Source organism: Dendropsophus ebraccatus, chromosome 3 (genome assembly GCF_027789765.1).
Source record: "Dendropsophus ebraccatus isolate aDenEbr1 chromosome 3, aDenEbr1.pat, whole genome shotgun sequence".
NCBI classification, from domain to species: Eukaryota; Metazoa; Chordata; class Amphibia; order Anura; family Hylidae; genus Dendropsophus; species Dendropsophus ebraccatus.
In genome coordinates, this window is record NC_091456.1 from 33,119,665 (window position 1) to 33,143,763 (window position 24,099).

The following is a 24,099-nucleotide window of genomic DNA, read 5'->3' on the forward strand; positions in this document are numbered from 1 at the left end:
TAATGTAAAAGGCTGAAGCAAAGTTAATTTTTATTTTTGCCTGCAAGAATGTTTTACAAATCAGCTGGTTGTGCCCACAGTATCGAAAGTTGGACACTTTGACATGTCAGTTTTTCGTGTGGCCGGATGGAATCCCAGATGTAGCGTATACTATGTGTACACACTCCGGCCGGGATTCCATTCATTCCCATACAGTGTATGTTTTGCATAAATCACGGCCATTGCTGCAAATTGCAACAACGGCCATGATTTATGCAAAACATACGTTTTGTGAACATAGCCTTAAAGGGAACCAATCACACAAAAATTGGCTATAAAGCTAAGGAAACGTGCTGGTAGATCAGCCAGCACGCTTCCTAACCATACCCCACCGTCCCATGAACATAGAGCCCACAAAGTTAGTTTATTAGTCTCCCGGGCTCTATGAAAATTACCATCTAAGTAGTCACGTTTGGCGGGTGTCTTCTTCAAGTAGTCACTGTACTGGGCCAGCTCCGGTGCCGTTATCACGCCCCTCTGGGCATGTGTAGAAAGCGCTGCATGGTGACGTCATTAGGGGGTGGGGGGGCACCATTGCACGTGGGCCTGGCCGACGTCTTTACTAAGCTGCGCATGCGCAGTACTGTGGGTGAAGCCGCTGCTGGACTACGCCGCGCAGGCGCAGTACCGCAGCGTCTTCTCCGGCTGCACTGCGCATGCGCAGCTTAGTAAAGACGTCGGCAAGGCCGACGTGCAATGCCACCCCCCCCTAATGACGTCACCATGCAGCGCTTTCTACACACGCCCAGAGGGGCGTGATAACAGCGCTGGAGTCGGCCCAGGACAGTGACTACTTGAAGAAGACACCCGCCCACCGTGACTACATAGATGGTAATTTGCATAGAGCCCGGAAGACTAATAAACTAACTTTGCGGGCTCTATGTTCATGGGACGGAGGGGACAGGGGGATGGTTAGGAAGCGTGCTGGCTGATCTACCAGCACGTTTCTTTAGCTTTATAGCCAATTTTTGTGTGATTGGTTCCCTTTAGGGTAGCTTCACACGTACCGTATCACTGCGTTTTTATTGCTGCGTTTTTGGTGCGATTTTTACATGCGAGTTTTGATTTTCACATGAAGCGATACGGTACGTGTGAAGGCACCCTTAAGGTGCACAGAGGCAATGGATAAGATGCAATGAATACTTTATTTTAGTCACAGTTTGTCTTTTTGATTACACATTGCTATAAGAATTGGGGTTAGACAAGATGCTAACTGCTTTTGCCTTACATATGGAATTATTATACAGATCTATGAGATGAATTAATGTAGTGTAATGAGTAATAAAAAAATGTGCAAAACTACACTGTGTTATTATTCAATAATATATATATATATATCCTTTTCCTACAGTGAAAAAAGGACTAAAGAATTCAAAGCAACAACATAAAACATATATACCTTTTCTCATAATCCAAATCGCTCACAGAGCCATTCATTAGTTGGTTTGGGGTCCATTTTAAGGTCATTGTATCTGCAGTTTGATGAAGAGACAAATATCCTGGGATTGCTTCCATATCATCTCTCTAGGAAAGAGATGAATGAATTTAGGCTGATTATTCTTTTATTTCCCTTCAAAAATTAAGCATTTTCATTTAAAGGGGTAGGGCGGCGCTAAGAAATTATTCACAAAATAACACATTACAAAGTTATACAACTTTGTAATGTATGTTATGTATGTGAATGGCCCCCTTTACAGTGTTTCCCGCCCCCCGCCCGTGGACCCGGAAGTGCAGTGCAATATACATACCTGATTCGTGTCGACCCCCGTCCGCATTTCTTCTGACAGTGATGTAATCTTCGGGAGGCCGGCCAACCCGCTCCTGCCGTCCTTCATGCCGGCCCCCCTCTGCCGCGTCATAACTGTGCTCAGCCGCGATTGGCTGAGCACAGTTATGCTACGCCAATCGTGGCTGAGCAGCTGATGATGCGGCACACGATTCTTAACTGTGCTCAGCCACGATTGGATGAGCATAACTGTGCTCAGCCGATCGCGGCTGAGCACAGTTATGACGCGATTACATCACTGTCAGAAGAAATGCGGACGGGGGTCGACACGAATCAGGTATGTATAATGCACTACACTTCCGGGTCCACGGGCGGGGGGCGGGGAAGGGGGCCATTCACATACATAACATACATTACAAAGTTGTATAACTTTGTAATGTACGTTATTTTGTGAATAATTTCTTAGCACTGCACTACCCCTTTAATTTATTTGTAACTAGAAAACAAAGACACACACATTTCATTGTTTTTAATGTACTGCCAATGACCATTTTTTATTTTTTTTTTTACCCGAGTAGGAGAAAGCAGGAAGCATGTTAGCTATGATTCCCACTCCACAGAGTGTCACTATCTTCAGCACCAGATAGAAATTTTATATACAGACACTGCACTGTAAAGTGATACAACATGAAAAATGAATCATAATGACTGCTCTCAAAAATGAAAGAGGCTTTCTAATGCCAGAAAAAAAAGCCTTCTTTTTATGCAGGCAGACAGTGTCACTGTTGGCCAGCCATTGACCATATCAATTACTGACGCACAGACTTAACTGCTTTAAAGGAGAACTCCGACCAAAATGTATTTTATGTTATTACATAAGAAAATTTAGACAAATTCCTAAATTATGGGAAATGCACATATACTGCCATTTCCCTCAATTTAGTAGTTCAGACAGGCTTTAATTTCTCTAAAAAACGTGACGTCACGAATCGGGTGTATTTTACATAGTGTCCAGCAGGGGGCGCAGTATATGTAGGCATTACATTATAAAGATAACTAGGGCCTTTCCCATGCTTTTTTCCCAAAATTAAGCTACCCTGGCCCCCCCCAATCTCCCCCGCCCTGACAGGAGCCCTGTAGTGTAAAAATATCAGGGTGCTTAACAAAGGGATAAATAATGTACATGTCGCGTATATTGATCATCAAATTCCATAAAACAAAGTACTCTACTTACAGGTTGAACCATCACATTGTTTTTGCCATAAAGAAGAGTTGCCCTTGAATTTTGGTGTAATGACTCCACATAGTCCCGAGCTGACAATGATGGTCTATCATCCATACTCCCACTTGAGTGTCTTTTCTGAATCTGTGTAAAATAATAATAGTCATTATAAATCTACACATTTATCTTTTCTTTTCCAGGACTCCCTATGGCTGAATCCAACTTCTTCAGCCACTGGTAATCAATTGCCATACGCTCAGGTTTGGAGCATTATATGGAGTTTTAAGGGACAATGAAATACCCGTCATATATAAAACTGTGCCTCACGCATTAATGGTTTTAAATAATATTTAGATGCATAAGGTATAACCAACTCACACATAGGGCAGGCCTCTTTGTGGGCGAGTCTTGCCGGCAGTGAGAACTGTGGATGCGATGTCTCTGAACAAGCTCATCTGCTGATGGGTCAGTCCAGAAATGGTCTGCGGTCTTCATTTTTGTATACTCCAATGCACATGGACCAACTAAAAATCATAGACAGGATAATAAAATTAAATGTAGATTTAGAAATTACACATATATATTTATCATTGTTAGTAATTTAACCTAGATCTATTTTGCAGATTTCACCTATGCAGCTTTTTTTCAATTTTGCTCCACAGATCCAGGTGAAAGAAGATAACATTACATCAGTGCTCAACCAGCAGGGTCATATCTGATATCAATTTCTTCTTAAAGGGGTTATCCAGCGCTACAAAAACATGGCCACTTTCCCCCTACTGTTGTCTCCAGTTTGGGTGGGGTTTTGAAACTCAGTTTCATTGAAGTAAATGGAGCTTAATTGCAAACCACACCTGACCTGGAGACAGCAGTAGGGGGAAAAGTGGCCATGTTTTTGTAGCGCTGGATAACCCCTTTAAGAAAGCGGGAAGGATAAAGTTATGGACAAAAAAAGAATCTAAGCCAACAATATGCTGGGCATACTTAAACCCTCAAATTCAAAGTTTTCATGACAAACTGAGACTAGCAGTATCTGAAGACGACAGATTCACTATGCAGCAGCATCACTGGAGCCTGTTAACTGCTTATACATTACTTTTGGGCGGAATCAGAGAACTTTAAGCAGAGTCTCTTCAATTGGCTGGGTCCTTCCAAGATGGATATCTGGCTAGTCCTGTGTTTCGAGACTCTTCAATGAGGCTCCACAGGCTCTTCTTTTGCATATTTATTTTTCCCAGGGGACAATGCACCTAGGATTTCACTGCATTGAGTGCTTTCACTAGCAGCCGGCAGTGTTATCGTGGCTGGCCTCCCTGAGATCAGCAATCTGTTTCTCTTAAAATATAGGAGAGGAGAGACCGAAATTGATTCCATGGGGACCAGGTTCAACACCAAAGTATACATTTTTTTCAGGGTGATGATCCCTTGGCAGTATGGCAACTAGACTTTGTCACAGTCAAAGTCTGAGCCCCTGAAGAACACACACTAGTGTTGAAGAGTCACTGTAGTTTGTTTTTTGTTGTTGCAGAAATCAATAGTCCAGGTGATTTTAAGAAACTTTGTAATTGGATTTATTAGCCAAATATGCCATTATCTGCATTTAAAAAGCCTTTTCCCAGGTCCCCCCCCCCTTCCCTCCTCTTTACCATCAACTGCAAAAAAATCTGGAAATTGTGACTTGTTGCATCAGACATACCCAGTCTGGTCTAGGGAGAGGGGGGGGGGGGGGGGGGGGGGGGGGGGAGGAGAAAGAAGGGAGTTAGCTGACAGCAGAAAGCAGATAACAGATGATTACAGGCACGGAGCTGGGTGACCGCTGTAATCAGAGCTCAGAGAGGTCAGTGGTGACTGTCAGAGGAGATAAAGGGCGATGTATTTGTAGATTAACTCTTTGTTGTCCTGTTTTGGTCTTTTATTTAGCTCTCTCCATAGGAGAACAATGAAGACAGGGGGGAGAGCTTCAAACTGCTTTTTCATGATAGAAATGCATTTTTTGGCTAATAAACCTAATTACAAAGTTTCTTAAAATCACCTGTACTATTGATTTCTGCAAAAAAAATTCAAGACAGTGACACTTTAAACATTCTTTTCACAAAAGGAGAGGGTAGTCCCTCCAGATAGGCAGCCTCCTAGTCTATTTGCTTGAAAGGCCCATTGACCTTACATGTTAGAATTTTGGCCTTATCTGCACATTTATACTTGTGTTAGCTATAAGATCTATGGTCCGTCTGCCTAACTTTGTTAGAGACCCTCTGCTAGAGCAGTGTCCACCTCTTTGGTTGAATAAAGTCTGATCTTCCGACATCAGATTTTTTGTGCAGCTTGATGCTTGCATTATGTTTTTAAATTCCGGTTCTCAGGAGAGGCCGCTCCCTGCCAATAGATTTTGAATATCGTGAAACAGGAGAGATGGTTTTACTTTCTGTTACATCTCCTTTATTATACAGTTGGTTAGGAAATAACGAAAGCATTGATTTTTAACAGTAATCTGTTTTCCCTTAGTCCTAACAGTAGCATAAGCTTCCTAGTTAGTTTTTAAATATATTAATAAAAGCAGGGTGGGAGGGGCCTAGATGGCCTTCTAAAGAGTGTGGGGCTCTAGTTAATGTTAATATTATGAAAAATTCCATTTCTCCTACTAGCTGAAGGGGGCAGCAATACACCATTGTGCTATTGTTAGGACTAAAGGCCATATTACATGGCACGATAATCTGGGGGAAGCAAGCACTGACCTGTCAGTTTATTTCCACCTTGTTCCCCGCTGTTTGTTTCAGCACTTGTTTCCCCATTGTTCCCCGCTAGCTGCCTATGCTATTACACGTACAGACAGTGAGAAGGGAGCAACTGGAGGAGCAGCGGGGAGCAGCAGCCTGAACAATCCATAGATCATTTGGGTGGCCCACTGAAGTCAGCGACAGTCTGCTGCCACCGCTCCAGTTACACTGAGCAACGCGAAGCTGACCGTCGCTGCACAAATCATGCTCTTTCAGAATGTTGAAAGACCACAATCAGCCCACATCAACGTGCGCAATTACACTAAAGGCTGATAATTGTTTAGTGTAATAGGGCCTTAAGAAATTAACAAAAATAGTGCGGTAATTAAAGGGGTATTCCCCCCAAGAGCTAAAAAAATTTAATGCTTCCAAACCTAGCTGGTCTTACTCACCAAGTCCCCCTGAGTATTTTGAGCCGTCTCCCATCTTTCTAGCTACTGCCGTTCCTGAGTTACAAGTTTTTCTAAAAGCTGATCTATAGCCAAGATAGGAAACTACATTTCCCGTCATGCAATGCTTCTGCCTGATGACGGTGCAGCAGAGCTGAGTTGGCGGTGACGGTGCAGCAGAGCTGAGTTGGCGGTGACGGTGCAGCAGAGCTGAGTTGGCGGTGACGGTGCAGCAGAGCTGAGTTGGCGGTGACGGTGCAGCAGAGCTGAGTTGGCGGTGACGGTGCAGCAGAGCTGAGTTGGCGGTGACGGTGCAGCAGAGCTGAGTTGGCGGTGACGGTGCAGCAGAGCTGAGTTGGCGGTGACGGTGCAGCAGAGCTGAGTTGGCGGTGACGGTGCAGCAGAGCTGAGTTGGCGGTGACGGTGCAGCAGAGCTGAGTTGGCGGTGACGGTGCAGCAGAGCTGAGTTGGCGGTGACGGTGCAGCAGAGCTGAGATGGAGGTGTAGCAAAGCTGAGTTGGGGGGGCGGTGTAGCAGAGCTGAGTTGGGGGGACGGTGTAGCAGAGCTGAGTTCGGGGGATGGTGTAGCAGAGCTGAGTTGGGGGGACGGTGTAGCAGAGCTGAGTTGGGGGATAGGTGTAGCAGAGCTGAGTTGGGGGGAAGGTGTAGCAGAGCTAAGGGGGGCGAAGCTTGCCACGGGCAATTGCAAAGGGTGGAGCTTGTCACAGGCGATCGCGGGGGGGGGGGGGGGGGAGCTTGCCGCAGGCGATCGAGGGGGCCGGAGCCTGTCGCGGGCGACCGCGGGGGGCGGAGCTTGCCGCGGGGGGGGGGGGGGGCGCGGGTGAGTGCGGAGGAGGCTATGCTGCGGGTGAGTGAGGGATGCCACGTGTGATGGGGGGGGGGGGTTGGTTGTGGGGTGGGGGGCTGTGTGCTCCGGGTGAGTGCTGGACGGTGGCGTGAGCTCTGAGCTGGGGGTGACAGGGTGGCTGCTGTTAGAGGAGGAGACAGTCACAGCTGCGCTGATCACTGTCTCCCTCTCTAACAGCAGCCACCCCATCAGTGTTCTCAGTCACTTCACTGTGCTGGGACTGAGGACACGTGATGCCAACACGGCGGGTGGGGGCCAGGAGCAGGGAGCGTGTCGGGTTGGACTGAGGTCTGATGAATCTATGCAATCCGTGGGGGTGAATGCAGCTGGATAACAGCAAAACTGTGCAGAATCCATAATAACTGTATATTGGAAAGATGGAAAGCTACGGGTGGGCAGCGTATTAATGCAAAAATAATTTTGGGGGGGAATACCCCTTTAAGGGGCTACTATTACTGAGAGATTCAATTATAGCTGCTGTTATTTCAAACATTTACTAGAAATAGACAAACTCTAATTAAAGTTAACAAAGAATGTTAAAAAGCCTACAGCATTTGATAAAAAAAAAATTATTATAATAGAAATATTTTCAAGAGTCACCTGCTAATCTCAGTACAATTGGACATTTTATACTGGTAAATCCATTGGCCTACTTTCAGAAAACATCAAACGCATTTAATAGACTGTGTACCTAGCAAAGAAGCAAGGATCGGCCCTTCCACAGGATCCATTAAAAGAGCTTCCTTTTCATAATATTTGCTGTTTATAATTTGAAGAAAAAAGAAAAAAAGAAAAAAAATATATAAATTCAGAAGCAATCTCAATATAAAATAAACTTATAAAAACAAATTCAAGGGAAGTGCTTTAAAAGATTTGTATTATGGTTCAGGTTATAGTAAACATACCTAAGTATCAAAGGAGAGTTGACTGTCGGATGTTGAAAATCCCTTCACATTAAGATTTCAGTTTATCATCATGCTAGTTTGATCCTGTTTCTGATTGCTCTTAGTGGTTTTTTTCTGTGTTTTTTTTTTCAAGTGGAAGTGTGCATTTATTGTGCCGGTTTTGCACCAAACTGCATTACAAAACTAATGTTAAAGTGAACCACTTTAAAGGGGTATTCCCATCTTAAAGGACACCTGTCACCCCCCCGTGCCGGGGTGACAGGCTCCCGACCCCCTGTTAGATCCCCCTATACTTACGTGATCGCGCCGGGTCCCGGAGATATCAGCTCCCAAAGCCCGGCGCGTGCTGACAGCAGAGTCAGACGTCCATAGAGAATGAATGGGGAGTCCGATGCTCCGTCATTCTCTATGGGCATCGGACTCATCTCTCAGCGTGCGCGCCGGGCTTCGGGAGCTGATATCTCCGGGACCCGACCACATCAGGAAGCGGGACCCGGCGGGATCACGTAAGTATAGGGGGATCTAACGGGGGGTCGGGAGCCTGTCACCCCGGCATGGGGGGGTGACAGGTGCTCTTTAAATATTTTTGCATATACAACTATTCAGCAAACTTGTCTGCTTATCTTGATATGCCAGCTCTTTCTTTCCCACTGTTGATGGCTCATTGACTAGATTACCAACCATTACACTGCTATAAAAGCAGTGGTCACACTGATTTTATACATACATATACACATACCATGTTTCTCCAAATATAAGGCCTAGCCACTCCAAAAATAAACCCTAGTTAAAGAAAATGTGTGAAATCCGACCACCAGCGCAATCCAAGGCCTCTATGAGGCCTCCAAGGCTGCCTGACATTGGCGACTGCTTCAGCAGCCTGTGGCAATCGAGCGCAGAATCATGGATCAGTGCATTACATATGTAATGTACTGATCCCTATGAGTAAAGTTATTCTTATTAAAAGGTATTAAATAGTGTTTAAAAATCTCAAAATCTGTGTCTGGTAAGGCCAAGTATCCATTAAAAACTCAATACAAGTACCTAGCTAGGTCATAGAAAAATATGCCTTACCTGGAATTTTCCACTAAGTGAAGAACTATTTTATCTAACACTTTTTCAATAAGTGCTGTACGAATCCATAGATGTTTGATAGCCTGTGGAGACAGATTAGGAAGTCTCTGGTTCTTGCGAACAGTTTCCTGGGCACCTTGCATTTGATTTTTTCTAAAAATAAATGTCAGACAGATAAAAGGAAGTACAAAAAAAAAAATAATAAAGAACAGTTTGCAGTACAGATAATGATGCCCCTCATGGCATCTTAAACTATGCAAAGCAGTGTTTTTAATAACCTCAATCACTGATTAACACCTCTCCCATATTAAATAAGTAAATAAATAATATATACATCAGGGCTGTGGAGTTTGAGTCGTGGAGTCGGAGCTAGTTTTGGCTAGAGAAAAAAATGTACTGACTCCGACTTTAAAATAAAAAAATCTTAGAACAATTTAAAATTGAGTTTTGATATGAATTTTAAAAGTTTGGCTCATCAATATATATTATGAGCAACATTTTATAAGACACTGGCCCTATTAGATAAGGGGGGTCATGGAAAAGTTGTCGGTCACTTTTTGGCAGTTTGTTTTTGAGCTGGAAGAGTCCATTGTGTGGGGGGAGATCTGTGCTGTTCTCTTCCTGGATGACTGTATATGAGCAGCAGTGTAATATGAAGATATCCTGTGTAATATAGAGGAGGAGCAGAAGACATAAGTAGTGCAGCAGTAACCTCTCTCCTCAATGTGGTTTTTACTTCAGTATTCTATGGCTACAGCTGTGCGTGTGTCCTATGGCTGCAGCTGTGTGTGTGTATGCTATGGCTGCAACAGGCTGTGCGTGTGTGCTATGGCTGCAACAGGCTGTGTTTGTGTGTGTATGTACTATGGCTGCAGCAGGCTGTGTGTGTGTGTGTGTGCTATGGCGTGCCCCCACACCCACAGTGACCCCTCTATATCACTATGTGTGACCCCTCTATATCACTATGGCTGGCATCTATATTACAGGTATCTGGCATTGTTAGCAGTGTTTCTGTGTGTATGGTGAATATTTAGTTAGAAACATAGAAGAATGTCAGCAGAATCCCCCCTGCTCTATTTAGTCTAGTAGTGAGTTGTTCAGGACATGGAGGCTGGAGACTGGCTGCATCCACTGCACACACAGGAAAAGCTGCTTTATATCTTTCCTCATTCCCTCAGAAGTTGCCCTATGATCATGTAGGACATTAAGGAGAAGCTGCTGAGCCAGTGTGATAAATAACTCCCCTGGTATCTGACTGGCCATTTATGAAGGAGCAGGAGGAGTCGGAGTTGGGAGTCGGAGTCGGTCCTGATAAAATTCAGGAGTCGGAGTCAGAGCTGCGGCTTACTGACTCCACAGCCCTGATATACATACACACATATAGATAGATAGAAACAATTCTCCAAAAAAAAAAAGGGAACACTTAAACACATCATGAATGAATGAAATATTATCATTAAATACTTTTTTTTGAATGTGCTGACAACAAAATCACACAAAAATCTATGGAAATCAAATTTATTACCCTGGATTTGGAGTCACACACAAAATTAAAGTGGAAAAACAAACTACAGGCTGATCCAACTTTGATGTACTGTGCTTAAAACAAGTCAAAATGGGGCTCAGTATTGTGTGTGGCCTCCTTGTGCCATTATGACCTCCCTACAATGCCTGGGCGTTCTCCTGATGAGGTGGCGGAAGGTCTCCTGAGGGATCTCCTCCCAGACGTGGATTAAAGCATCTGTCAACTCCTGGACAGTCTGTGCTGCAACTGTGCTGTTGGTGGATGGAGCGAGACATGATGTCCCAGATGTGTGCAATCAGATTCAGGTCTGGGGAACGGGTGGCCAGTCCTGCCTTCATCTTGCAGGAAATGCTGACACACTCCAGCCACATTAGGCCAAAAGCATTGTCCTGCATTAGGAAGAACTCAAGGCGAACCACACCAGCATATGGTCTCACAAGGGGTCTGAGGATCTCATCTCAGTACCTAATGGCAATCAGGCTACCTCACAAGAGCACATGGAGTGCTGTGCGGCCCTCCAAAGAAATGCCACCTGACACCACTAGTGATCCATTGCAAAACTGGTATGCAGACAGATCGATCCCCACAGTGTCTCCACACTCTGCTTTCATCTGCGAAGAGCACAGGGCGCCAGTGGCAAATCTGCCAATCCTGTTGTTCTTGCTGTGAGCACAACCCCCACCTGTGGACATCAGGCCTACATACCATCCTCATGGATTTGGTTTCTAACAGTTTGTGCAAACACATGCACAATTTTTGCCTGCTGAAGGTAATTTTGCGGGGCTCTGTCAGTGCTACTCCTGTTCCTTCTTGCACAAAGGCGGAGGTAGCAGTCCTGCTGCTGGGTTGTTGTCCTCTTACGGCCGCCTTCACGCTTCCTGGTGTACTGGCCTGCCTCTTGGTAGTGCCTCCAGCCTCTACAGGACACTACACTGACAGACACAGCAAACCTTCTTGCCACAGCGCACATTGATGTGCCATCCTGGATGAGCTGCACTACCTGAGCAACTTCTGTTGGTGGCAGAGTCAGTCTCATGCTACCACGATTGTGAAAGCACCACCAACATTCAAAAGTGACCAAAACATCAGGCAGAAAGGAAAGGTACTGAGTAGGGATGGTCCGAACCTGCCGAGGTTCGGGTTCGTATGAACCCGAACGCTTGGCATCAGATTCCCGCTGTCTGACCGCTCCATGGAGGGGGACGGATCCAGCGGGAGGAACGCATGGAAAACTGGGATACAGCCTATGGCTATGGCTGTATCCCAGTTTTCCAGGCGGGCGAGCGGGCAGACAGAGGGAATCATTACCGAGGGTTCGGGTTCGTACGAACCCGAACCGAACTCGGTTCGGACCATCCCTAGTACTGAGAAGTGATCAGCCTGTAGTGTTTTTCCACTTTAATTTTGTGTGTGACTCCATAACCAGGCCTCCATTGGTTAATAAATTTGATTTCAATTGATTATTTGTGTGCTTTTGTTGTAAGCACATTTTACTTTGTACAGAACAAATATTCAATGAAAATATTTCATTCATTCATATTTAGAATGTGTTATTTCAGTGTTCCCTTTATTTTTTGAGCAGTGTAAATAAAATCCTGGAATGATGAGTAGTAAAAACTAGAAATATTTCTTGTTCTAATTATTCCAGTCCTTTGGAGACATGGCAACATATACATATTTGGTATCACTTTAATAGCACTGGAGTGGGAGGACCCCTTTTCCTCAACTTCCTAGGCTACCTGGACTATGAGTAGTAAAAAATTAAAACTATTTGTTCTCGGGCCCAAAATTTGTCCAGTCCTATGGCAACAAGTTACACGCACATATTTGGTATCATTTTATTAGTATTGATGTGTGAGAACTAGTCTCTTTTCTCAGCTTCCTGGGCTACTATTAGTATGATGTTAAATGAATAAGAAACTTGAGTTAGGTTGATGGAAAACGAATATCCACAAAGTATGAAGATGGAGTTATTATTTCATTTACATACATATAGCAAAAATAAGAAAGATACTGAAATATTTTCTGGAAAGGTAAATTTCTTACTTGCTCTCTAGTAGCTGTTCAAGATCTTGTACCTTCCGGCAAAGCTCTTCTGCAAGAGGAAAGCTCTTTCCCACCTTCATAAATAATGCAGCAATTTTGTTGCTGCGCAAAAATCCAGCGGCCCTGCGTCTCAGACCATGAAGTACACATGCTTCCACAGCAGCTGTAATCACAAGAGGGAAAAGTTTCAGGTAGCTGTAAAAATTTAACATACACTATACTTCGCATGCTCTATGTTTTTCCTTTCTCTATCATAGCATATCAGTTTTGTACAATTATCTACGTTATTAAAGGGGTATTCCTCTCACTTCCGAGATGGCTGATGAAAACAAGTCCCTGGCTTGCTGCATCTGCAACTTTTGTTGTTTCTTTGTAATGCTGGGAGGGTTAATTTGAGGTCAAGCTGATGAACTCACTGTGATTAATCCTCCCAGCATTACAAAGACGCTACAAAGTTGCATATAGTAACTTGCTTATATCGGCAGTCTCGGAAGGGAGGGGGGACGAGAGGAAGACAGAGAAAAGCTTACACACTTTTGAGTGTCTTCAGCATAAAGCAGCAGCTCAGAACTGGGAGATGGAGACTGAATAGATAACAAGTATTGAATTGTTAACTTCCCCATGGGAAGCAATATACAAAAATTTATGTTTCAGCGGAATACCCTTTTAAAGGAAAAGTCCGGCAAAATTTTTTATTAAAGTATTGTATTGCCCCCCCAAAAGTTATACAAATCCCCCATATACACTTATTACAGTAAATGCACATTAAGTGCTTTTTCCCTGCACTTACTACTGCATCAAGGCTTCCTGGATAACATGGTGATGTCACTTCCTGGATAACATGGTGATGTCACTTCCTAGATAAAATGGTGATGTCACGACCCGACTCCCAGAGCTGTGCGGGCTGTGGCTGCTGGAGAGGATGATGGCAGAGGGATGCTCAGTGTCCCTCAGTGTCCCCCTGCCATCATCCACCATTTTATCCAGGAAGTGAAGCCTTGATGCAGTAGTAAGTGCAGGGAAAAAAGCACTTTATAAGCATTTCCCATAATAAGTATATTGGTAATTTGTATAACTTTTGGGGGGCAGTACAATTCTTTTTTGTTAAAATTTTTTGGGCAGACTTCTCCTTTAACCCCTTAAGGACAGAGCCTGAAATGGCCTTAAGGACAGAGACAAATTTTATGAATATGACCAGTGTCACTTTAGTCATTAATAACTTTGGGATGCTTTTACTAATCCAGCTGATTCTGAGATTGTTTTCTCGTGACATATTGTACTTTACATTTCTGGTAAAATGGAGTCGATACTCATAACGAATCTTTATGAAAAACACCAAAATAACATGAAAAATTGTGAAAAAAAGCATTTTGCCAACTTTAAAACCTTTCTGCTTATACAGAAAATGGTTATGCCACATTAATTATATATTAAATAGCATTAGCAACATGTCTACTTTATGTTGGCAGCTTTTATTAAACTATATTTCATTTTTTTTAGACGATAGAAAGCTTAAAACATTAGCAGCAATTTTCCAAATTTTCAGTAAAATTTCAAAATCAGATATTTTTAGGGACCTGTTCAGGTTAAAGCTGGGTTCACACACTGTATACTTCAGGCAGTATTTGGTCCTCAAGTCAGGTCCTCATAGCAACCAAAACCAGGAGTGGATTGAAAACACAGAAAGGCTCTGTTCACACAATGTTGAAATTGAGTGGATGGCCGCCATATAACGGTAAATAACTGCCATTATTTCAATATAACAGCCGTTGTTTTAAAATAACAGCAAAAATTTGCCATTAAATGACGGCCATCCACTCAATTACAACATTATGTGAACAGATCCTTTCTGTGTTTTCAATCCACTCCTGGTTTTGGTTGCTATACAGCCTCACAAATACAGCCTCAAATATACATAGTGTGAACCCAGCTTAATTAAAGCGTATTTGAGGGGACTGTATGTTAGAAAGCCCCACAAAGCACCCCATTACAGAAACTGCACCCCCCAAACTCTGCAAAAGCACATCCAGAATGTTTTTTAACCCTTTAGGGGAGTCACAGAAATAAAAGCTAAGTGTGTAAGAAATTTGAAAATTTTATTTTCTGTGCAGAGATTTTATTGTAATCCAATATCTTTCATAATGATAAACCTATTAGCAGAGAAATGCACCCCAATATTGATTGCCCCGTTTCTGCAGTTTATAGAAATACCCCATATGTGGCCCTATTGCGCTATTTGATGCAACCACAAGCCTCAGATATAAGGGAGCGCCTAGTGAATTTCAACGCCTTCGTTATATTTGGTCATTTTTGACTGTACCACTTCAGGTTGGCAGAGGCTCTGGGGTGCCAAAACCTAAAAAACACCCCTAAAGGGACACCATTTAGAAAACTTCACCCCTCAAGGAATGTAATAAGGGGTGCGGTGAGCATCTGGACCCCACAGGTGCTTCACAGATTTTCAGAACAATGTGGTGTAAAAAAGGAAAAATTCTATTTTTTACACTAAAATGTTGTTTTAGCCTTCATTTTTACAAGGGGATAAAAGAAAAAAAAAAAAACACCAAACGTGTAGCGCAGTTTCTCCCGAGTACAGAAATACCCCACATGTGGACATAAAGTGCCAAGCGGGCGCAGGACGAGCCTCCAAAGGGAAGGAGCGCCAATTGGCCTTTGCAAGCTGGATTTTACTGGAATGGATTTCAAGGGCCATGTCGCATTTACAGAGCCCTCGTGCTGCCAAAACACTGGAAACCCCCAACAAGTAACCCCATCCTGGAAACTACACCCCTCAAGGAATCCAACAAGGGGGGCAGTGAGCATATGGACCCCACTGGTGTCAGGCACAAATGTGGAACAATGTGACGTGAAAGTTGTGGGGGGTTTCCAGTGTTTTGGCAGCACGAGGGCTCTGTAAATGCGACATGGCGTTCATCATCCATTCTGGCCAAATCCAACCTCCAAAATCCAGATGGCGCTCCTTCCCTTCAGAGGCTTGCCCTGCACCCACATGGCGCTTTATGTCCACATGTGGGGTATTTACGGACTCAGGGGAAATTGCGTTACACATTTTGTGTGTTTTTTTCTCTTTTAACCCCTTGTGAAAATGAAATATTTAAGGCTAAACCAACATAGTGTAAAAAATGTAATATTTCATTTTCACGCCATATTGTTCCACATTTGTGCCCGTCACCAGTGGGGTCCATATACTCACTACACCCCATGTTACATTCCCTGAGGGGTGTAGTTTCCATAATGGGGTCACTTGTGGGGGGGTTCAACTCTCTTGGCAATAAAGGGGCCTTTTAAATACAACATAGCCCCTCGAAATCCATTCCAGCCAAATCCAGCCTCCAAAAGCCAAATGGCGCTCCTTCCTTTCGGAGGCTTACCCTGCACCCGCATGGCGCTTTATGTCCACATGTGGGGTATTTCCGTACTCAGCGAAAATTGCTCTACACATTTATTTTATTTTTTTATCTGTTAACTCCTTGTGAAAATGAAAAAAAATCAAGACAAGATCAATAATTTAGTGTAAAAATTAAACATTTTTTACACTATATGTTAGTCTAGCCTTGATTTTTTCCTTTTCCACAAGGGGTTAAAAAAGAAAGTGAACACAAGACGTGTAGGGTAATTTCCCCTGAGTACGAAAATACCCTACATGTGGACATAATGTGCCATATGGGCACAGGGCAAGCAACCAAAGGGACAGAGCGCCATTTAGAGGCTGAAATGGAGGATGGAGGCCATGTCGCAATTAAAAAGCTCCTGTGCTGCCAGGACAGTAGAAACCCCCCACAAGTGACCCCATTATGGAAACTACACCCCATAAGGAATCCAACAAGGGGTACAGTGAGCATATGGACCCCACTGGTGACGGGCACATATGTGGCACATGTGCCGTAAAAATAAAAAATAAATTTTTTTCATTTTCACGCCACAAATGTGCCCGTCACCAGGGGGCCATATTCCCACTGCTCCCCTTGTTAGATTCCTTATGGGGTGTAGTTTCCAGAATGGGGTCACTTGTGGGGGGTTTCTACTGTTCTAGCTGCACAGAGGCTTTGTAATTTCATCATGGTATCCTCTAATGGGAATGGCGGCCATACCTATTTAGCTGGGGAAAAGGGACCATTCTAATTTATTTGGGGGTATTAGGCCAATTATTGGTTTATAAGGTTGAAAATGACAGGTGTCCATCAAATTCAACCTGTGTTGATGCAGAGGAAGGCAAAAAAAACCCTCGTGAGGCAGATGACAGTAGCCTCATCACAGGGGAAAAATTCCTTCCTGACTCCATATTGGCGATCAGAATAATCCCTGGATCAACGTGACCCCTGAAATAGGAATAAGGGACAGAATTTAGAAAATGTAGAACCCCAATGACGTGTGGTACGCCTTGAAGCGACCCAGTATGCAGAGGCCGGGGTGATCAGGACAGGTGTCACACTGGAAAATGGTGTCCTTCCTGATCCCCCTGTTACGCCACACTCTGCACTTCTTCTGGGGTCTCCTGTTTTCCAGTGTGGGGGACGTCACCTGGAAAATGTTGTCCTGGTGCGATACGGGGTCCTTCATATCCAGAAGTGCTGGGTCTGCTCCATGGCTGCTAAATATTAGGGCTCTATTACTGCTTCTGATATTTTCGGATCGTGCCGCAAGCTAGAGTAGCTCAGGCAGCGAGGGACCGGAAGAGGGGGTGCTGGTATAAAAGTTATCCCCGTACAGGTGGTAACCTTTATCCAGCAGTGGGAAGATCAGTTCCCAAACGATCTTCCCACTAACTCCGAGGATGGGGAGGGACATCTGGGGGCTGGATTCGGGTGTCCCTTCCTTCATACACTCTAAGGGTATGTGCACACTGCAGAATGGCGAAGGATAACCCTTTGTGCATTCCGCAGCTGGCACCGTCCAGCGGACTGATGGAGGCGCGCGTCTCACTCCATTTTATGCCCTCTGTCCAAAGAATGAACGTGTTCATTCTTTGGACGGACAACGGAATCCGCCCGTTCATAGAATGGAATCAATGACACGGGTGGAGACGCGCGCCTCCATCAGTCCGCCAGTGGGTGCCAGCTGTGGAATGCACAAAGGGTTATCCTTCCCCATTCCGCAGTGTGCACGTACCCTATATCTGTAAGTGTACCCTGAGGTACCCTCACAGAGTTTGTAGAATTTCACGCCATACCGTGATCTCTTATTGGGACGGTTCTGGCGGAAAAGACGTGTCTGGGGGGCAGCGTACGCTACCCCCCAGACACGTCACTGGATGATGAGGACGATGAGGATGAATGGAGGAACGAAGGATCCCCCCATTCATCCTCACTGGCTGTTTCGGTGTCGGAGGCAATAATAACGTATGCCTCTGACACCAAAAACACCTTGGGGGCCATCTTTATACGGGGATTGGTATATGGGGTATGTAAATGTGTAATGTAGTGTAGTGTAAAACTTTATTCTATGTAGTGTGGTGTAGTGTTTTTTACGTGTTGTTTTGACAGTAAGAAAAAATATACCTACGCCAAGAAAGGAGCTGCTGATAAATGCCGCACTTATGTGCGGCACTTATCAGCAGACAGTGGCGGTAGGATATAGGGGGGAAAAAACCGCCCCTATGCCAAAAAGGAGGAGTTGCTGATCAGCGGTGCACTTATGTGCCATGCTGATCAGCACTCAGCGGCGTTAGGGCGCAAAAAAATAAAAAAAAATTTTGGGGAAAAAATAAAAATCTTTTTAACCCAAAGCAACTGATCAGTGAATGATATTCACTGATCAGCCGCAAGGGGGCAGTAGAGCGACGCTGCCGGAGATTGCCGAGGCCCGCCGAACCCGAGCGTTTCCGAAGATTTCCGATGCTGGACGACCAAACCCGGAAGTGACCCGAAGAAGACGCGAGGACGGTGCGGACCGCAGATCGTCGCTCCGGACGCCCAGATCAGGTGAGTATGGTACACCTGCAGCACACACACCTGTTCTGCACCCCTCAGCTACCTAGCTGAGGGGTGCAGAACCCAGCAAAACAGTTTTTTTTACAGTTTGATCGCCATGATGGGCCGGCCAGTACCATGATGGGCCTATCACGGCGATCGTGGGGGTGGCATCGGCGCCATCTTTCCCCAGGACACTAATGGCGATTGGTGCTATCTCGGATAGCACCAATCGCCATTGCTTTCCGGGTCACCGATGACCCAGAAAGCTGAATTTAGCTGCTATATGCTTATCTGTATTGATCAGCATATAGCAGTGATCGTCGGCACGGGAGGGGTTAATCACCCCCCGTGCCGACGAGCAGAGATAGCCTGCTATACATTATAGCAGGCCATCTTCCCTGACCGCTGTGTGTCAGGGAAACATCGGGCGTAAGTATACGCCCGTTTGCGTTAAAGGGGTAGTGCGGTGGTAAACAATTATTCACAGAATAACACACATTACAAAGTTATACAACTTTGTAATGTATGTTATGTCTGTGAATGGCCCCCTTCCCCGTGTCCCACCACCCCCACCCGTGTACCCAGAAGTGTGGTGCACTATACATACCTGTCACGTGCCGACTCGTCTCCGATCTTTAGTCAGCGATGTCGTCTTCGGCCGAATCCCTCCGTCCATCCTGAGTGCCGGCCGCCCTCTGCCGCGTCATCGGCTGCTCAGCCGCGATTGGCTGAGTATAACTGTGCTCAGCCAATCGCGGCTGAGCAGCCGATGTCAGCCGCGATTGGCTGAGCCAAACTGTGCTCAGCCAATCGCGGCTGAGCATCTGATGACGCTGAAGAGGGCGGCAGGCACGCAGTACGGACGGAGGGATTCGGCCCGGCCGTCCGAAGACGACATCGCTGACTGAAGATCGAAGACTGGTGTCGGCACGTGACAGGTATGTATAGCGCACCACACTTCCGGGTACACGAGTGGGGGTGGTGGGACACGGGGAAGGGGGCCATTCACAGACATAACATACATTACAAAGTTGTATAACTTTGTAATGTGTGTTATTCTGTGAATAATTGTTTACCGCCGCACTACCCCTTTAAAGCCCACCCTGCGGGGGCGTATACTTACGCCCGATGTCGTTAAGGGGTTAATCTTTATAGCAGTAAGGCTATGTTCACACATAGTATTTCCTTCAGTCTTTTTCAGACCAAAAACCAGGTGTGGAACTGACAGGGCAAAATTTAAATGAAAAGATTTGCACAGCTTCTGTGTTTTTGTAATCCAGCCCTCCTGGTTTTGGTTAAAAAAAAAAGACTGACCTAAAGACTGAGTGAAAAATGATCTTGCTTGTTTCAAAACTCAAAAACAAAAAACAAAACACAATATGAATTCCATATGTTCAGATTAAATTTGGATAAATTTTGTACATTTGCTTTTTCTAAAGTCTCAGTTATACCTTTAGCAGATGCTTACACCCACATCAGTTCACAAAATTATGAACCAGAGCAAAAGTTTGTTGTGTTATGATTCATTCATATATATGTGTATTACTATTTGTCAAATGGAACAATGAGTAATTTCACAGTTTATGAGACCCAAAACATAAATGAATAAAGTCAGTGCCAAGTATAATATTACTGCAAGTGGTGGGTTGACAGACAAACATTATAAAACACTGCAATTCCCTTCAAATTGAATACTCCAACTTTATCTACTGCTCAATGAATGGGACATAACTGCAGCAAACAGTCAACCGAGAAATGAGCCCTTTTACTGTACAACCCAGAGAGAGGAGATACTAACAAAGAGCATCTCTCATTCTGTCAGACCCAGCACATCTATGTACACTGGACAACATATGACATTAATTGGTTTCGAGCGAACATATGTTGAAACCATATTATGTACTGAAAGGCAGGTAATTAGTTCAGAATAATATTCCCCACCCCAAGAGGTCAACCCAAAATAAGACAACAAAGAATCAAGATAGAGAACGCCAAACCTAGCACAAATAAATAATGTCCTTACTTTTCATAGTCAAGAGGAGCAACTGGAAACTAGTAACATAATAAACAACATTACTCGTTCCCATGCCTGTCCAGTGCTGGATCACAACTCCGGGACCCCCACCGGCCTTCGGAATCATCTTCTCAGCTAATGTTGCGAGCCAGCTTATTGACAGCCTGCTCAGCCAGTCAGTGACTGTGGTGGGAAGCCACTTCAGTCACTGATTGGCTGAGCGGGCTGTTCATCAGCTGGGTAGGGCCCCCAAGTTGTGACGTCATAACATCTTGGGGGAAATGCCTTCCAGCAGGGGTCATAAGGTCAGTCAGGCGGTGCATCGCGGGCACAGGAAGAGGTAAGAAAATCACTCAATCATGCGCATTTTTGCCCCTGCCACCTGACAAAAATGGCTGGATTTCTCTTTTAACAGTTCTTTTTTGGTATGACCAACTTTCAATTAGCAATATTAAATTTCTAAAAATGCTAATGTTTTTTTAACTATTTCACACGCAGCAGCTAAATATATTATTATTAACCCACACTTGCCACTAATATGAAATAAAGGTACAGTATAATGTCTCACAAGAAACAAACAAACAAACAAATCTCAGAAGCTGGGGCCTTGACCTGAAGGCTAAAATTTGCCTGTATAAATAAATGCCTTTTTCCTTCCATGTGAAATTGTGCAGCTAAACAAAATATGGCCTTGGATGTAGGGTCTGTCAGACAACACTTTTTCTTTGATGCACTAGAGGTTTAAAATAGTCTTCCGAAAATTTGAGGAGAAGCTTGGTAGCACTGAATAACCTTTATAAAGCAACCTTGAAATCGAGGAGGCATACAGCATTGTTCGATAAATATTTAGTAATAAAACCAGTCAGTGCACCAACATACTATGCAGTCTCTTGCAGGTTTTTTGCCTAGTTTAGCAGGAAGTTTAACTATTTTACTTGTATATTTAACCATATCATAAATAAAAATGGGAACGGCAGAGTTTGCTTTTTAATCATTTTCTTTCACCCCCTGCCTGCTTGCCGATTTTAGTGTTTGTGAAACTTCCTCTTTAAAGTACAACCTCTAGGGTCTAAGGTCTACATATTTCCCTTATTAATTTCCCGAAATCTAAAAATTTAAAAAAGCTGGAAACTGGCGTTTCTGACATTTATCTGGCACAACTGTGCATGCGAAGAGTATAATGACATTGCTCCTTTCTCTTCATCACAACGCTTGCATTTAATTGCTTACTTTGTTTTCTGCCTTCTCTAATATTTCCAGTGCTCCAGCAAATCCCACTGTCAAACAGGATTAGCTGTACAGATGCTGTGCTGTCTAACAAGGCATGGAAACGTTTTTCATTTACAGGGTTCCAGTCTGCCTCTCCTCATGAATATTCATCTGACGTCACTGCAGAGCGCCAAAATTTGGACATTTCGTTTTTTGAAATATCTCACATAATCTCTAAAAATTAAAATGTGCAATATGTTCACTATATGTAGGCATCATTTGGTAAACACCATTTTACTTTTTTTTTGAGTGTTAGTGGGCTTAGAAGATTAGCAGCAAACTTTCAAATTTTCATGACAATTTTCAAAATTGATTTTGCAGACCAGTTAATTTCTAAAGTGGATGTGGGAGGACTGCATGTTAACCCTCCATAAAGAACCTATTTTAAAATCTGCATGCCTTTAAGAATTCAATGCATGCTATAGGAACTTTATTAGTGCGTACAGCAGTACACAATATGTAGTCATATGCTGCTGTTTGGGCATGTGAGGGGCTCAAAAGGAAGGAGCGCCATTTTGGATACTTAGCAGATATTAGCAGATGTCCATTTTGGGACACTATACAGAGATGTGTTGCCCCCTGTGGTACCCCCTATAGGTGACCTCATTTTGGAAACTACACCTCTCTGTACTACCCACTCATTACAATGGCTTTTGGAGCAAAATGAACACATTTCTACCTAGAATATTCTAGGGTAGAGATGAGCGTATTTATAGTTATAAGTAAGCAAATGACTATCTCGGACATCTGCTTGTTGCCTCCTAACTCACCATCGCTCTTCCCTGGGTACCTGGAAAAGCAATATTTGATAAGCAATATTTCAGAGATAATGAAGCAAAACTGTGAATTCACCCATCTCTATTCTTTGCATATCCTTTCTTCCCGCGATTAAGGACAAAAGACAAGCCCATGGCACTGTATCAAAAAATTTCGGCAAAAACCCTGATGTATTTGACTATACCTTAGGAGGTACTCACCGACATAGGTAACCTAAATAGTGCCATATATTTTATTTTCTAAAATTCAGCAGCTGCATTCTTTTGGAGCCAGGCAACGAGACACATGCTCTTGAAATAATTGTTATCATTATTATCCACCTTCTTGAATCATTGAGAAGCTTTAAGAATACCCTGCACCCAACTTCCATTGCAGGCAGTGATTCAGAACATGCAGACTTGGTCAGCAAGGACTTCCCAATCTAAATGCTAATATTTCTTATCCGCAAGGGCAGCAAGTATTAAGCGCCTCATCCCATTCAAGATCTGCGTAAATGGGAAAGCCCCAGGCAGTACACAATCTCTAAGATGAAAATGAGTGGGCAGCATTCTGTACATGATAAAGCTGCTCACAGACCACACTCAGCAATAATATGTTTATGACAATTACATTTCCTGGTACATACTTGAAAACACAATGAATTGTAAATGATGACCATAGAGTGAACATTACCTATCCACACAAATGTGTGTCTAATTAGTTTTTACAGAAAAAAAATTAACCCCTACAATATATACCTATTGCTTAGAAAAGTTCTTATGTTATTGTTATTTTTCAAATTATGTTTTCCCTAACTTTCCACTATACTATCTAGATTTCATTCTGGCCACTAAGCCTAATAATGAGTGGACACTTTTCCTCACTACAACAGGTAGAATTACAAAGTGACACCACTATATAGGTAAGACAAGATCAGGCTATTCATAATAGATCATGATTACAGTTTCCCTCTGATCTGGTTTTAACAATTACCTCAGCACAAGTCGCAGAGCATGCTTAGAAAACTATCCGATGGAACTTAGGTGTCACATGCATTGTTGCTATATCCAAGGGCATTGCTGTAAAGCATTTATCTCGGGGGCAGTATGCTCCCATTTACAATGTACAACAAGAAATGTAAAAAATTTGAAAATAAAAACATTACAAAAAAACTTGAAAAAAAAAATAATTTCAGTATTTGGCTCTAATAAGTAAAATGCTATCAAGTTCACTTAGGGAATAGGGGGAGAGAAGGTATGAGCAAGTTTAAAACTTAATTTCACCCAAATGATTTACAGGAGGGAAAGACAAGACATAATCTAAGGATAATCTAAGGTCTTTGTAAAAGTGTTTGGTTAAATTTGCTGCTTTAGGGTGCGTTCACACCTACAGGATCCGCAGCGGATTTTCATGCTGCGAGTTTGCAGCGAAATCAGCTGCGGATCCTGTACTGTGAAGCTCAGGGGGTTAAAGGGGCGGGGTCCCATGCAGGCAGCGTGTATGGGACCAGGACCCTTTAACCCCTGCGCCGCCGCCGGCCGGCCACAGCTTGCAGCCCC

At 43.8% G+C, this 24,099-nt stretch overlaps 1 protein-coding gene across 2 annotated transcripts in view; it reads right to left on the reverse strand.

Moving 5' to 3' along the window:
• Positions 1–24,099, reverse strand: part of SGSM1 (small G protein signaling modulator 1) — a 113,301-nt gene that overhangs the window by 48,498 nt on the left and 40,704 nt on the right. For both annotated transcript variants that reach the window (XM_069964108.1, XM_069964109.1), the window contains 6 exons: positions 12,569–12,731; positions 8,998–9,150; positions 7,710–7,777; positions 3,366–3,511; positions 3,000–3,131; positions 1,439–1,563 (listed from right to left, as the gene is read on the reverse strand). In XM_069964108.1, coding sequence (XP_069820209.1) covers positions 1,439–1,563; positions 3,000–3,131; positions 3,366–3,511; positions 7,710–7,777; positions 8,998–9,150; positions 12,569–12,731 — 787 coding nt within the window. The remainder of the gene's footprint in view (positions 1–1,438; positions 1,564–2,999; positions 3,132–3,365; positions 3,512–7,709; positions 7,778–8,997; positions 9,151–12,568; positions 12,732–24,099) is intronic.